At 37.3% G+C, this 16,745-nt stretch overlaps 1 protein-coding gene across 4 annotated transcripts in view; it reads right to left on the reverse strand.

Moving 5' to 3' along the window:
- Positions 1-16,745, reverse strand: part of CNTN6 (contactin 6) — a gene marked incomplete at both ends in the record, with an annotated part of 244,050 nt that overhangs the window by 52,627 nt on the left and 174,678 nt on the right. For all 4 annotated transcript variants that reach the window (XM_079712710.1, XM_079712711.1, XM_079712709.1 and 1 more), the window contains one exon: positions 16,190-16,340. In XM_079712710.1, the coding sequence (XP_079568836.1) occupies positions 16,190-16,340 (151 nt within the window). The remainder of the gene's footprint in view (positions 1-16,189; positions 16,341-16,745) is intronic.

Genomic DNA, 16,745 nt, shown 5'->3' on the forward strand with positions numbered 1-16,745 from the left:
AAAAATTCCTTATTTTAACAAGCTACAAAAAGTGATCTACAAACAAGTAGATACATAAGCTTCCTCATTTAAATCAAAGTAAAGGTTCCTATTCTGTCTTTTTATGTCAATAATTTTAAACAGCTCTAATGGCAGTTATATACAGAAAATATCTCACACCTCTGTACAGGGAAAATTTAAAGGTTTAATCACTGGATTATTAAAATGTATTTTATTATTCCTTATAAGATCATCAGCGTAGTAAAAAACTCAACAGATAACCCAAAAAAAGAGATAACAAAAAAGATAAAAACATAGAGACAGAATAAAAATGAAGTGCTATCTCAAGACAGAGATGACTGAATGGGCACAGAAAATAAAATCTAGTCTCTCTACTAAATGGTGTAGATCATCTTCTGCAAAGAACAGTACACTTTTTATCTTTAATCAGTTCTAAATAAGGGGAAACACATAACAGAAAATTCAACAAAATTTATGGAAGGAATTCTTAAATATGTTCTCTCTTTTATTTTGTCTGCCTGTTAGGAAAGAGCACAAATATTCTTTTCAGTAAAGAGTTGTGTAACTCCCAAAGAGAAAACAAATGTTCATAATTTGCAAATATTTGTTAGAGTACATCCTTCAGAGACTTGCCAGATGAAAGCCTAGAGTCTCTTCCCCAAGTATCTAGCAGAAGATTTGCACTCCAATCCACTTGTCTGAATTCCATCCATCCTCCCAAGCCTACTTTGATTTTCACCATTTCAGACACACCTTATGTGCCTCCTCAGCTTCTCTTAGTTCCATTGGCTGCTAAAGGTCCAGATAATACAACCCCACTGGCAAAGGGGCAACCAGCAGATAAATCCTATTTCTTTCCTTCCAAAGTCTTTTTATTCCCAAGTAGTTTCTGTCTGGAGACAGCCTATATGACTAACTGAGGCCAGCCTACCTGTTGTGTGTCCCTTGGCTTAAAGTGAGTCAGTGGCCAGTGTAATAAGATATGATCCTGCATTGCTGCCTGTATTTACCTGCTTCACTCTTAGTTTTGTGTCCTAGGGAAACTGGAGTAAGATACGTAGCTTTCTCTATCACACCTGTCCTCTCAAACACTACAGTTCACAGTACTCTCTCTGTCTCCCCAAATATTAAAAATTAGCAGTTTTGTCCCACATCAATAAACTTATATGGGGAATTCCTTGGTGATCCAGTGGTTAGGATTCTGCACTTCCACTGAAGGGGGCCATAGGTTCGATCCTTGGTCAGGGAAATAAGATATTTTATTTTTAAAAAATAAAAAATAAATTAACTCATATCAGGGAGGTTTAATAACTTACTTAGCTACAGCAATGATGCAGGTCTTCTGATCCTGATTTCTACTGAATCATTATCTGAATCATTATGTTTCCTTGTATTTTGAATTTTCCTTTATTTTAAGATTTTTTTTTACAGCAGTTTTAGGTTCACAGAAAAATTGAGAGAAAGGTAGATTTCCTATGTACCCGCACATATGCCTAGCCTCCCTTGTTGTCAACATTCCCCACCTGAATGGTACATTTGTTACAACTGATGAACATACACTGACAAGTCATAGTCAAAGAGCATAGTTTACTTTAGAGTTCACCCTTGGTGTTGTGCATTCTTTGGGTTTGGGAACATATATAATAACATGTATCTATTATTATAATATCATACAGAATATTTCCACTGAACTAAAAATTCTCTATGTTCCACCTGTTCATTTTTATCTCCTCCAGCCCTTGGCAACTACTGATCTTTTTATTGTCTCCAAAGTTTTGCCTTTTCCAGAATGTCATATAGTTGCAATCACACAGTATGTAACCTTTCAGATTGGCTTCTTTTAATTTGTAATATGTATTTAAGATTCTTCCATGTCTTTTCATGGTCTGTTATCTCATTTCTTTTTAGCACTGAATAATATTCCATTGCCTGGATATACCAGTTTATTTATCCATTTGCCTACTGAGGAATCACTTGGTTGCTTCCAATTTGGGGCAATTATGAATAAAGGTGCTATAAACTATACAGTGTGCAGGTTTTTGTGTGGACATAAGTTTTCAAGTCCTTTGGGTGAACATTAAAGAGTACAATATCTGTATTGTATGATAAGAGTATGTTTAGTTTTGTAAGAAACTGCCAAACTGTCTTCCAAAGTGGCTGTACCATTTTGCATTCCCATCAGCAAATGAGAGTTCTCGTTGCTCCATATCCTTGCCAGCATTTGGTGTTAGTCTTCCAGATTTTGGCCATTCTAATAGGTGTGTAGTGGTATCTCATTTTAATTTACATTTTCCTGATGACATATGCTGTGGAACATCTTTTCAAATGTGTGTTTGCCATCTGTATATCTTGTTTGGTGAGGTGTATGTTAAGGTCTTTTGCCCATTTTTTAATGGAGTTGTTGGTTTTCTTATTCTTGAGTTTAAAGATTTCTTGGCATTTATTTTTTATCACAATCTTTTATCAGATGTGTATTTTGCAAATATTTTTTCCCAGTCTGTGGCTTGACTTCTCATTCTGTTGACACTGTGTTTCGCAGAGCAGAAGTTTTTTGTTTTTTTTATTTTAAGGAAGTCCAGGTTATTATGTCTTTCCTTCATAGATCTGCCTTTGATATTGTATCTATAAAGTCATGGCCTTACCCAAGTTCATCTAGATTTTCTCCTATGTTATCTTCTAGGAGTTTTACAGTTTTTTGTTCTACATTTAAGTCTGTGATCCATTCTGAGTTATTTTTCTTTTTTGTGTGTGTGAAGGGTGTAAGGTCTGTGTCTAAATTCTTTTTTTTCTTTTTTTTTGCATGTGGCTGTCCAGTTGCTTCAGCACCATTTGTTGAAAAGACTATCTTTGCTTCATTGTATTGCCTTTGCTCCTTTGTCATAATTTTCTTTTTAGACAAGTTTTCACTCTCTAAATAGACTGTAAAAGCTAAGTTTTTTTTGCTTAAGTGATATAGGGGTCAAGTGATATAGGGGTTTTAAGACCATGAACTCTAAAGTCAGCTTGCTTTTGCTTTGTGTTCTGGCTCTCTCTTGTTGGCTCTGTTCCTTTGGAGGCACTTGCTTGCTTTCTATAAAAATTTCCATGTAAATGGAGATAACAGTAGTAATAACATCAGTTTGTTTTGAGAATCAGTTTTTTAAATGTATTAAAAATTCTGAGGGGCTTCCCTGGTGGTGCAGTGGTTGAGAGTCCACCTGCCAATGCAGGGGATGTGGGTTCGTGCCCCGGTCCGGAAGATCCCACATACTGCAGAGCGGCTGGGCCCGTGAGCCATGGCCGCTGAGCCTGTGCGTCTGGAGCCTGTGCTCCGCAATGGGAGAGGCCACAACAGTGAGAGGCCCACGTACCGCAAAAAAAAAAAAAAAAAAAAAAGCTGAGATAAGCCTAGAGGATAATGAGTAATCCCAAATGGTAGCTGTTCTTCTTTATGTGTTTTGTATTTTTCAACAATACCTATAATTCATAGGTACTAAAGAAATACGTGTTCTCTGTTTGTGTATACCACAAAACCTTTAGTCTTCTCTTTCTAGGTGCAGATGTATATTTATTACCATTACCAATAAATTCAGTAAACTTACCGAAAATCACTCAGGCAAATAATTTCTTTGTTTAAAAGTAAAAGCTAGGGCTTCCCTGGTGGTGCAGTGGTTAAGAATCCGCCTGCCAGTTCAGGGGACACGGGTTGTAGCCCTGATCCGGGAAGATCCCACATGCCATGGAGCAACTAAGCCCATACGCCACAACTACTGAGCCTGCGCTCTAGAGCCCATGAGCTACAACTACTGAGCCTGTGTGCCACACCTGCTGAAGCCCGCGTGCCTAGAGCCCGTGCTCCGCAACAAGAGAAGCCACCGCAATGAGAAGCCCGCGCACCGCAGAGTAGCCCCTGCTCGCCACAACTAGAGAAAGCCTGAGCACAGCAATGAAGACCCAATGCAGCCAAAAATATAATAAATAAAATAAATAAATTTATTTTTTTAAAAAGTAAAAGCTAGTTAAAAATATAAACATGATGCTTATTTAGCTAAGTGACTTTCAGTTCGTTTGCTGATGCCATATAAAGTAGGACAAGAGTTGAGGTAAAGAAATACATTCAAATCAGTCTTAGCAAGGACAAGGCTTGCTTATCCTTTGCTAAGAGGATATAGAGCAAATTTTAATCATTCTTTTATATAGTTCCAATCATGAAACTAAAGTTTTAATAAAGTGCTTAATAAAATTTTTTTAAATTATTATGGTAATATGGACCCTGTTTGGGGGTTCCTAATTATTTAGTTAATTTACAGAAAATACAGTTATTACATCCTTTGTATTTTCTTAGCCTCTTCCCTAGCTCCAAAGAAGTAACAGTGTTCCTTTGGTCTCTTGTATTGAGTAACATCAGGCACAGTGTGTTTAAATTTATATGTATAATGGGATGTGAGTGGAGTAGGAAAAGTAAACAAACTAAAAACCTACATGGTGTGGCATCACCAATCGGTAGCACAAATAAATTCAGTTTTGCTATGTTTTGTCAGAAAATACGTTTTTCTCAGGTGCCTAGGGGAAAAACACGGCATGCATGGCTGCATGCCCTTTTTTCTTACTACTTGTAATGGACTAAAGGAATATTAATCAGATTAAATAGCTAAAGATATGTTTGTCATGAACTGATTAATCAAAGATGATTTGAGGGTCATTATACAGTTAACTGAGAGGATTTAACTAGCAAAGGATTGTTTAGAAGTATTACCTGGAGATTAAAAATGGACTCAAACACATTTTAATTTGCATAGAAATAAAAACATCACTGCTGCCAGTGTCTAATTTTTAAAAAATTCCTGGTTTCTATGGTTGCATTTTTGCATAATTACTGGTGTGAACAGCCAAATGTTTCAGAGTTAAGCCTTTGGTTCAACCGTTCTAAACTCCAAAGCAGAAATCAAGCATCAGATATTCAGACCTTAGAATTCATCAAAATGTGACTCCTTCTTTAATATACACAAATAATTTAAGCAACGGCTTTGTAGTGGCTGACATACAATGCAAAAACAGTTTCAGGGTGACTGAATTGTGACATAAATTAGGAGATGCCAGATAAGAACCTTTGCTAAATAACATAATTATTTGGTGTCATGATGTGTCTTTACTTCGATGGCATGCCAAAGAGTGTGCTGCTAGGCTGATTCCCATAAAATGTGAAGGAAGTGTGATTTAACATTAACAAAACTGCATCAGATAGGGAGTTTAGCTAAATTAATCCAGTGAAAGAGCCCTAAGAGGAATATTTAGCTGTTCAGTAGAAGAAGAGAAAGATAAAGAAAAGTGTCTGCATTTGCTGCAGTATTTTAGGATGCCTGAGAAAACACAAAAGGGAATTAAAACAGATTCATATGCTAACATGCCTTACAGCCCAAGCAAATCAAAAGAAAAGATAGGAAATTATAAAGTTAGCAAATGACAAAAAAGTTGTGAAAATAGGACTTAAATATCTTAAAAAGTATGCTCCCAAAATAACTGGAGGCAAACCGATTGAAAACACAATGGGAGAAAGAGTTGTGCAAAACAGAATGGAGAAGTTTGAACATTGCAAGGACATTTTGGCTACACTTTCATTATGTTTATGATGATGAGCCTATTGTGTGATTTTCCTCAAGGCTTTGAAATTTTGCAAATGTAAAGCTGTATCTGCAGCTTACTTTGAGATAGATGGATGAGATTCAAACACAGCCAGGTGAACTTAAACTAGTAACTTTATCCCTGAGGTCTTTGTTTTCCCTCAGATATAAAAAGTGAGGGAATTGAGCTGGAACATTCATGATTATTACCCCTTTCACTCCAGCTTTGTAATTCAGTGATTTCAGAATATGTGTATCTCAGAAATGCCTCCCCTTGCTATCTTGAACGTGGGTAGTTTTGAAAGTGATGGATGCTAGTGGGATTTCCCATTCTAGATCCCCTTTGGCTACTGAATTATTGTACTCCTCAGAATCTTTACAAAACTAACAAACTGGCTGAGAATGGGAGGACAACTTGGATGTGCCTCCTAGTCTGCTAATTCTTTCTTCTTAATTATAACACATAATTTCATATCAGATCAAGTCCTTTATGGAGCTTAGGGAGTTTATCCCTGTTTGTTGAATTTGCATATCTGTGTCTTATATGTCACCAAAAATTATATTGTATGTTACATTGAAAATCCAGTCAGTCATTTGAATGTTCTGGATGCAGGATGCTAAGCCACTAAGAGGACTGAATTATTTTATTTTATTGATATGAATTGACTCCATCTTTCAGTACACTGACAACTTACAGACTTATCCTATATCTTTTATTAATATAAAAATAGAATTTGAGTGTATATATCACAGTTTTCAGAAGAATTTTTGTCTAACCGGAAAAAATGAGGAACAAATAATGTGTACAGTATGACAGTTGCATTTAGATCCACAGATGGACACTATACTACTTCAAAAAGCTAATTAAAAACCTACAATGTAGTGTTTAATATTACACATGGCTTTGAAATCAGAGCTTCCTGGAATTCAATGCTTTTCTATCATTTACTAGCTGTGTGACTGTGGACATGATGCCTAACTTCTCTAAGCCTTAGTTTTAACCCATCTAAAAAGTATAAATAAATGATAACCTCCATAGGTATCTTGTAAAAATTAAGTGAATTGTTGTATCTAACATTTTAATATACTGCCTATTGTAGGTAGGATATTAGTGGATATTATTATTGTTATTGTTATTATATATGATGAATGTCAGGGTCAACTATGAGAAGGGTAGATTTCTGGCTATATTGGTTAATTTAATCTGAGATAGAATGAAAACTGTATGTAATTAAGTATATCTAAACATCCCTTGAGTACTCAAAGAGTCAACGGTTGGATCGCTCATAAAATAATTTGATTCTCTACTTAGAGAAATCATGGATGAAATACATCCTGTATTGAGGAAGGGAAGTCTAAATCTAAATCTTCGAAGTGGCATCAATTATGAAGCTAACTATGGGTTAAAGCTGCCACACAGTAAACCTGCTCCTCCTACATTCCTCATGTAGGAAATTTTCCTACCTACCCTTCAAGCGCCAGGTCAGTTACCTCCAACCTGCTGAGGCCTTTCTCTCCTTCTGTAAGCTGCGTTCGTGAGTCTCTACACCATCCTCTGTCTGTGGTGACACATGCCCCACTGCACTGGAGCTGTTGACCTGCCTGCCTCCCCCGCAGGATTCTGGGCTCATTCAAATTTATAAACCTAGAATCTTCTACACAGACTGTCAAATTGGTTTGCAGTTGTGCTTATAAATAAGTGAGTGGTTTGACAAGTTACACTTGAGTATCAGATTTGTCACTCTAACTCAGTACTTTTCCAGCTATGCTCTCAGGAGATCCAGGGGATTCTTGGGGCACTCCACGGGCTGCTTGTGGCTGAAAAGTGATGAGGGTTTAGAGAGGGGCTCTGATTCTCCCTCCAGGACATTAGCCAGATTAGTTCAATTTTACTTGTTTTATGAAATGAGCTCTTGCATAAATTTCATTTGGAAATGCTTTTTAATTCTACTATTGAAAAAAAGAAAAAAAAAGATATAGGGAAATAATAGCCAGTGACTTAAAAAAAATGCTCTGACAGCCTCACTCTTCATTTGGAAAATATTAACAAGACTCACTGTCACATAATTGGTCTGGCTTTTATTTCTTCAACTGGATCATAATTTCTACCAAGACAAAAATTCTATTTCTATCTATTTCTATTTATTTACTTTCTGTATGCCCACCAGTATCTCTAAAAAAGGGTGGGCGTAACAAACACTTGTCAAGCAACCATTTTCTTTCCGAGTGAGGAACATTATACTTTAAGCATATCAAGTGATCACTTTTTTCTGCCAAAGCCAAACCAAGAATGAAAGGTCATTTGTATTAATTGCACTAATAACTGACCTTTTCTGTCTATAAAATTATTGCTGTTGAATACTTACGTAAACTGTGGAAGATATAAATGTCACTCAGAAATTAGAAGCAAGCACTTAAGTAAGTTGACACCATTCGAAGGCCAATTGTATTCATATTTTCAAAAAGTAACTGAACTGAGGACTTACATCTCCTCAGCAATGAGATGAGGAGCTGAGCATGTTAGTACAGGAAGCAGAGTTCTTAGGGGAAAGAAGATGAAACAAAGTTTCTATTTTTTAAATGGTACATTTGCACCAAATCAGTGTTTCTCTAGGTGGTACTGAACAGTCTCAGCTTTACTTGGGAGCAGAGAGAGTGAATTTGTAAAAATGCAGATTTCTCAGCCCTTCTTCTTACCCACTAACTCAAAATCTTGAATGCAGCTCTGGGATCTGCATTTTTCACAAGGTTCTTATGCATAATCATGCATGATCTTGAAATCTTATGCATGAAAATCTTATGCATGATAATGAAATCTACCAATCTAGCCAGTGAATTCATAGCAACTCTATGATGAATCTTATTCATTTTCAGTGATAGCTTATAGTACAAGAATTTATAAGATGCTATTTATTTGTGGAACTTATTTGCTTTGCCATATTTGTCCGTGGCTTATAACCACAGGATGTTATTACCCATCATTAAAACATTTTAAATAGAGAACTAAAGCAATGATAGTCTAACTAAGGAAGCAGTGTAAAACAGCACACACCCAGCTGGGCAGGCTGGGTTTAAAGACAGGCTTTACACCTTTAATGAACTGGAGCTTTTTCAGACCATGTCAGGTAGGTGGCTCTGCAGGCATTGTGCTAAAGGGTCAGTGCTTCAGGCCAGTGGAGGCCAGTGGGGATAAAGAAAGGAAGGTTGGATGGCAAGAGGAAAAAATAGGGCAAGACTGACAGGGGCACACATAGGATTTTAGCTTGTTACATCTTTGTGTGACACAGGCAAGAGTATCAGATGGCTCTTGACATCTTCAGCATGTATTCCCTTGGAAAGGCTCACCTTAACAAGGCTTTCAGGAGTTGAGTATGAACGCTTTAAAATTTTATTACAAAGAAGCAGCACAGAAGGGAGATTGTAATAAGCCTGGCATTATGCAGACTGTCATTCTTCCTTAAACATGGGAACATATGGTTCATTTGCCTATTTGATACTCATGCTACCTAATGTACTAAGCACTATTATATTAAGTAGTTGGTGATAAAAAATAAAATTAGGTTTACTTGCTTGTTCCATTAGGAAGCTCTGCAAGGAGGAAGGGCTAGGAAATCCTGCTTACCAGTTGCTACATTCTGGCTAAAGTTGCATTAAAAAAAACGTGTGGAGGGGATATTTTATTAAGATTGAGCGCTTGGGGGGTAAAGCTTTTAAAAAAGAAGGAATAGTGGTGATTTGGAAAGCAGTTATTGAAAAATGCATAGAGAAGTGTCAAACAGGGAGGGAGCATCATACAATCGGCTTCCTTACAACCGGGCAGCCAGACTCCCATTAGCTGATGCCCCACAGGGTAAGATGGCTGTGAAAAGGATCCAGGGAGAAAGTGGAATGATAGCTAAGTGTTGGGCAACAGGCTCTGTAACTAAAGGAACTGCTTTGTCCAGGTAGCTTAGCAAGGAGAAGAATGAAGACAGACTCTTTTTTTTTTTTTAATTCTGTTCCTTTTCTGTGTCACTGTGCTAAGGGCTTTCAAATAGGTTCTCCCAAGTGTACCTTTTTACCCATGAAGAAAAGAAAGATCAAGTGACTTGCTCAATAACGATCAATTATCTCTTGGCACAGAGAATGACATCTCATCCTTGTTTCTCCTCATCTCCTTCTCTCTCATTTCTGCTTCCCCTCTCTACTCTTCTTCCCCTGGCCCTTTCCTACAAGGTACTATTGTGTCTAAGAGGGAGGTCTTGGGAGTTGAAGTGCCATGCAGATGGAAATGGAGTGGGCCCACTAAATTGGGGGATTGAAGGCGAAACTATTGAATAAGCATCACTACTAGATTCCATGCCACCTAATGGGTTCATTATGTTCCCACAGGGTACACCATTTTATGAAGTGCTCAGGGCCACACAGGTTTTAATGGTGTCATTATTGTAGGATAAAGCACAAAATCCAGGATTTGATAAGATCTGTTTAGAAGTGTGTGTGTATATATATATATATATATATATACACATACATATGTATCTGGGTGGAAAGAGGTAATGCAATCGGTTCCAAAAAATCCAACAGTCCTCTTATTTCAAGTCTGTGGAATATGATCACATCCTGAAACCAACTGCTCAGGGGCAGGGGCAGAATCTCTAAGACTGAATGAGTTCGATTCTCTGTGAATTTCAAAGTGCCATTTGTATTCAGCTCTTTGAGATTACCAGGGTAAAAGTGGTACAAACATAACCGTATGCTCTGTGGCAACTATGTCCTTCAGAAATGTATCTGAATATGAAAAAAGTGTGCTTTAGTTTTTTGAGATATATGAAAAGCCTGGTGTACTGCCTGTCATATGGAGTTGCTTAAAATGGTTATTTTAATTATTAATGACAATTAGTCTAACATATAGCTGGATTTTATTTTACTTCATTTTATGAAATGATGGAGAAATGTGGTGGATTTTTTTAGGAAAGTGAAGAAGCAATGTGATGGGTTACCTATTAATTCAATTATTATTCTTTCAATAATAGGTAAAAAAATCTGTCCATCTCTTTGTTTTTGTTGTTCAGAGCTTGTGTTCCCACTCGGACAAGATCTCAGGTGATGTAGGCGTGTTACTGAATGCTGCCCTTCAGAGGATGTTTTGAGCTGTCTTCCCAGCAGGTTCACATTTCCTGTGTTTTCTATTAAATTCAGGAGGTGACCCCTGAACAGGTAGCCAGCAGCCACTGGGTATAAGGAGATAAATCTAGGCCTTTGATTTCTGTCAGTTCACTTGCTAAGTGGATCCACAAGGCAAAAAGGAAGCGATTAATCAAACTTAGCAGATGTGGAATTGATTCCTTCAGTTGCCTCAGAATGCCTTGCACAGATAAGCTTAATCTGTATTCATCTTGACTTCCTGTGGTGAAGTCTGTGGTTTTTCCCTTGGCTGGTGGAAGTAAGAATGTGTAACTTGGATTTGCATAAAGGTTAGGATAACAGCAGTAAATGCACCCAATGGTAAGAGTGTATACCCATCCTTTTCACACATGCTATGTCATTTGAGTCTCATACAACTCCAAGGGTGAGACAAGTATTATTTTCTCTATTTTTCAAACAAATCAACTGAGAACCATTGAAGTTAAAGGACTTGCTAGAAGTTATCAACTTAATGAGAAGTAGAGTTCATAGCAGGACTCAGATCTTTGACTCCAAATAACTTAAAAACAAAACACTTTCTTATGAAGGCATATTATGTATCATGTAGTTGGCTACTTAAAAATTATCTACAGAACCTAGTAAAGTATTGGGGGTATAATTTTTGCTCATCAGATCTTTACAGAATGAATGAATGAACACATCATTGGTCTATTAATTACTAAATACGTTTTTGGTTTAACTGCAAAATCTCTTAATTCAGGTAGACACAAAACAAAGTAAATTTTAACTTTCATTGATTTAGCAAAATAGAAAATATGCATTGGACATCTGTTATGTTCCAGGTTTGTTCTGGGTGCTGGGCCCATAATGGTGAGTTAGTGAGCAGTGCCTAGTACTCTTGGGATGCTTAAATCTAGATGACAGGGCCCTCTGTAACCTCTGAATCCATCTAAACAGATCATTTTAGCTGTTTTGACAATTCACAGCAATCACCATGTTTGGCTCAATCACTTGATCACCTGAACAAATCGGTAAAACATGTATAAAACTATGAGTAGGAGTATGATAGAATCTGCAATTTCAACCTGCCAGGCTAACGTTTTGCATTGATTTCTAACATATAATCTCTGTTCTGGCAGTCATTGCATGGGTAGCATGCTTAGTATTTCTGAAAGTTGTTTTCAAATTATTTCATCTTAAATAAGTCCAGGAAACAGTGACCTCAATGAAAAAAACAGTAGGCTAGTGATTTTACCCAAGCTCAGGCCACTCGTCAATGACAGAACTGAGACCAGAATCCTGGTTTTCTGATTCCCAGCAAGGGACTCTTGATAATACATCCCAGTTTCTTCCACACGAACATACCATTGCTTCTCTTCAGTTTAGGTGCTGTTTCTAAATGACTGGTAGCTCCAAAAAGAAAGAGGTAGATGGAGTATGACTATAGATTCCTGGCAGGAAACCAGGCAGCCTTAGGGCTCTGTAATGCCATCTGCCTATTTTTAGTTGGAGTAAAACTTTTCTCTTCTGACAGCCAGCCACGAATATAGACACTTGTAAAGATGGAACTCTTAAAATAGTCAAAACTTGTGACACACAGGCCAATAAGAAATACCATATTCAGAAATGTTGCTTGATCTGAATTATCAACACATGAAATTTGGTAAAATCACGTGACAATAGCTTTCAGAAAATAAAGAGTTTGAGTATGTTCTCCATTATTTGCAGAGAGGAAAAGATCTGGAAACAGAGATGGCAGATTTGGCATCAATTCTAAGCTTTGCATTAGCTATGTGATAAATGCTGTCTGATTCTTGTAAGACTGGAAGAAATTGTCAAAAAATATATATTGCCACCATTTTTATAAGTAGGGCATACAGTAAGATTACTTTGAATAGGCTTCTTTAGAGTCCTTTCAACCATCTCTAGATAGTTACACTTTATTGGAAGCAAGTGTAGCAACAATGAAATTTCAAAGTAGACAGGATGGTACAGAAGTTTTATAACAGACTAAAAATGACATTTCCCCATGTAGATATTTCCAAGGTCAAGAACTAAAAACTATTCCTACTTGGAATCATTTAAACTGTTTTCTGTACCTGATTCTTTTAATCTTCCTGTGTATACAGTTGTATCGTGCTTTAACAGAGTATGAAAGGATAGGAATTACATTTATTTTGCTATTTAGATAAAATATTCAGGCTGATGTGGCATTAAAATCTGTGTACTAAGACTCAGTGTTCTGTGTTTGAGTTAAGGATCTAGCTCTATAAAATGTGGACAGTGGACTAGGTCTCTGTCTCCTAGGGTAATTAATTTCATTAGTTTCAGAAATTATGGCTACCCCTATGGTACACACACACACAAGTGTGTGCACACACAGTGTAAAAATGTATACACAGACTCTAAGTCAAATAACTTTTATTCATATATTGCAAATGTTAGAACTATTTTGTGGCATTAGGTACTCTTTTAATAGTCTCCTCCCCAAAATGTTCTTCCAGTGTGGTAGCTATTTGCAAGCTGAATGCAGTTACTTTGCTAGAATTTGGGATCTGTCCTGGCAACACTGACTTGAGAAGGAGAAAAGATCATGGAGAAAAGAGTCAGTTCCCTTCTAATGGCTCATATCAAAGCTATAGAAGAAATAATCAACCTTAGGCTTGAATGGGCTTGGAGAGACTACTTGGCTCTCTGTTCTCTTTTAGGAAGATGAGATGCTTCTAATCCATCTTTGATATAGAAGCCTATGAAAGACGTGACTTACTCTTAAGTTACGGTGTAATTAGGATAGAATAGAGGCTGGGCTATGTCTTCATTGTACCATACAACCTCCACAGTTAACCGTTATGCCCTTTCCCTCCTTCCCTCCTCCTTCCCTTCCTCCCTTCCTCCATTCCTTCCTTCCTTTCTTCTTTCCTTCCTTCCTTTCCTTTTTTTTAATCACTGCTCTAATTTTTACCTTCAGCCTGTTTGGAAATCACCATGATAAGACTACAAAAAAGCCATCAAGTCAACACAAATAGAAGCCTGGGTGCTGCATTTCCCAATAAGCTGCATGGAGTCAACTCTTAATGAAACCAGTCATCTCAGAAAACAATAGAAGAGGGGGCAGGATAGGAAACATGCAGAAACACAAAGTCTCACAGAGCTGGCTGTGTGTGACCTTTGCAAATTACTGCTTAAGTTCAGCTATACCTGGCAGAGATATACATCTGTAATTACTGTACTCTGCTGGGGCTCGACTTTTTTTCCCAACTTTTTAGGATGCATATTCAGGAGATAATTTTATTTGTTTTCTTTTGCTGAAAGCTGTAATGAAATTCTAAAGCAATGAGTGAATGGAATTATGAAAGAAGAATTTGTAAATAAAAATCATGTGGGCCATTCCTTTAACCCCAGTGAGACGATGCTGAATCTGATATAACTATTAGTGACTGTTTGGAGGCTAAAAAGATCCCAAATTCATCCTATATGGGGCAAAACAAATAAAACAAAAATCTGAAAAGCTCTTTTAAAAAGCAGTTTCCCTTGTACCCTACAAAGCTTTTCTTTTCTCCTCTCTCTCTCTCTCTCTCTCATTTTCTTACCTCCATCTAAACCTTTTTCCTTTTCTTTCTCTTCCCAACATGCCTTGCATTTGGGTCTTTAAAGGTTATAGAAGGTAAACAGTAGTCATTCTGGCTCTTTAGGTGAAAACTTACAGTCACTTTAGTAAAGGAAGCAGAGCTAATCGATCTTTCCGAACCCTCAGTACAGAGCCTGTGTTTGAGCCTATGGGATCTCTTGAGTTTTCCTGCTCTACAGCAGTATATTTAAACCTTGATTAGGATTTAGGAATGAAAGAGAAAACATTTAAAGAAGATCCACATCCAGATCTGTTGGGAGTGCTTGCAGCAGTTTCCCAGGTAGTCTACATGAGGAAGGAGCCCAGCTGGGGCAGGGCACCAGTTTTCCTTTCACCTTTCTCTTCACCTTAGTTTCGAATTATCTGTTCTTATGTCTTGAGGCATTTCCTCCCAGAATAGCCTTTCTCTAAAGCTGGTAATGCCTTACATATTCATCCTTTTGGACATATTCATTCATTCTGCAGACATTTATTGAGTTTGGCTTCTGTGCCAAGGCACAGGACGTACAAGGATACATTTGACAGAATCCCTCTCCTGGGAAAAGCTTCAGTCCGGGGCTGTAGAGACCCCTGGAGACAGAAAACAGTAAGAAAAGAAAGAGTGCCTTTGAAGGGGCTTTCTCTTTATATCTCACCATGTCAGGAGAGGGTCTGCAAGGCAGCAGATATAACGGTGAGAACACTCTACACAATTAACACTGTTTATTTGCTTGTTTTAACTTCCTTTTCTCTCTTCCTGACCACAAATGCAATCTGAGATCAGAAATGACAAAATGGTGTCCCTGCAACCCGCCTATGGACATTTTTTTTTTTCTGGCTCAGAGGTTTCAGTGCCAAAAATTAGATTTCTAGCTTTTCCTGAAATGTTAGAGGTTCTTCCCATAAAACAACATTTGACTGAATTCGGAGTTTATGACTGCCTCTTTTAGGTGTAGAACTCTCTCTCCAGTCCTTCACAGTCTTCCAAGATTAACAGGTAGCCATTTTTTCATCACACTTCAGTTGTCTTTTCTTTCACTTGGCCTGTTTCATTACTTATGTTACCTGCCTGGTATGTATTTGAGTTTGTGACACGTATGATGCTGAAGAAGTGCCCATTGAACCATTTTCATATCTTCAGCACAACAGCTAATTCATAGTAGTACCCCACTGTGTATTTGATCACATAGAAACACACATGGGTCATTAAATTAGAGCTACAACTGTAGTCAAGTCAACTCTGGGTATACAAGGTTCTACAGCACAATGGACTGAAATGTATTATGAGTAGAGAAAAACACCTGTTTGGGGGCTGTCAAAACTCTCCCAGAAAACATGCCAGTGCTGATCAGGGATTTCTCAACCACATCCATAGTAGAAGGAAACCTCTCTTCTTTCTCTACAGGAACCTCTCTACATTTTTTTCATGTGGTGAATTCATTTTTGTCCTGGGGTGAACACCTGTGTGACTATTTAAAAACCGCAATGCCAGGTGTGTGAGTATGAGTGCCTCCTTTGTATAATGCTCTTCTCAATGATTACTCAGCAGGCTGGGTCAGGAAAAAGCCTTCAAACTGAATATAGAAAAAGCTGTTAAAGGATTTTTTAAAATATATCTGTTACAAGTGCATGCACTGAAAATATTGCAGTCAAATTATACAAACAGCTCATAGCCTTGTAAGATCCTTTTGTTTTTACCATCATGTGAAAATGTTTAGTATATCTGCATATGTAGTTGTAAGTTGGGAGGGAGTAATAAGGGAGGGAATTTTGGAAGACCTAGTAAACCCTAAAAATCTGGAAGATATTATATTACAAAATATTTAAAATATTAAAACAAAAGAGATTTGTTTACCTTTTGCTTTGTCTCAGGATCTCCATTCCTCTTTTCCAGGAGATGGCGGCCCTAGGGAAAGCATTCGGTTTGCATTCGATCACAATATCCCCACCAACTTGAACAACTGAATTTTTTTTAATGGGATTTTTGGAGAAATCAGGAGCTGAGGCTAAAAACAAAATTACAAAATTGTTAAATTACTAATATCTGTAAACAAAACTTTTTTCAAGCTACTTTGCTCAAGGTTTTTTTGGGCTAGTTATGGATTTGTCATTTTGGAGTCCGTTTCCATTTGTAAAATGAAGATGACAATAGATATTACCTCAGAAAGTTAGTCTAGGTCTTGAATGAGATAACATTCAATAAAGAAGGGTAAATAGTGCCTGGCACAAAGTATGGGCTCAGTAAACGTAATTTATTTTTGTTTTGGTGCTGGTCATTGTGATAACAAAAGCATTGTGATAACAAAAGTGAGGGAGGAAGCAAGTTACAAAAAGTCACATTCTTAATAATATTTATAATGAAGAGGGTGAAGATGGTTCCACAAGAACAGAAGACAGAATTTTAACCCTGA

The sequence above is a fragment of the Hyperoodon ampullatus genome (assembly GCF_949752795.1).
Source record: "Hyperoodon ampullatus genome assembly, chromosome: 10".
In the NCBI taxonomy this organism is placed as follows: domain Eukaryota; kingdom Metazoa; phylum Chordata; class Mammalia; order Artiodactyla; family Ziphiidae; genus Hyperoodon; species Hyperoodon ampullatus.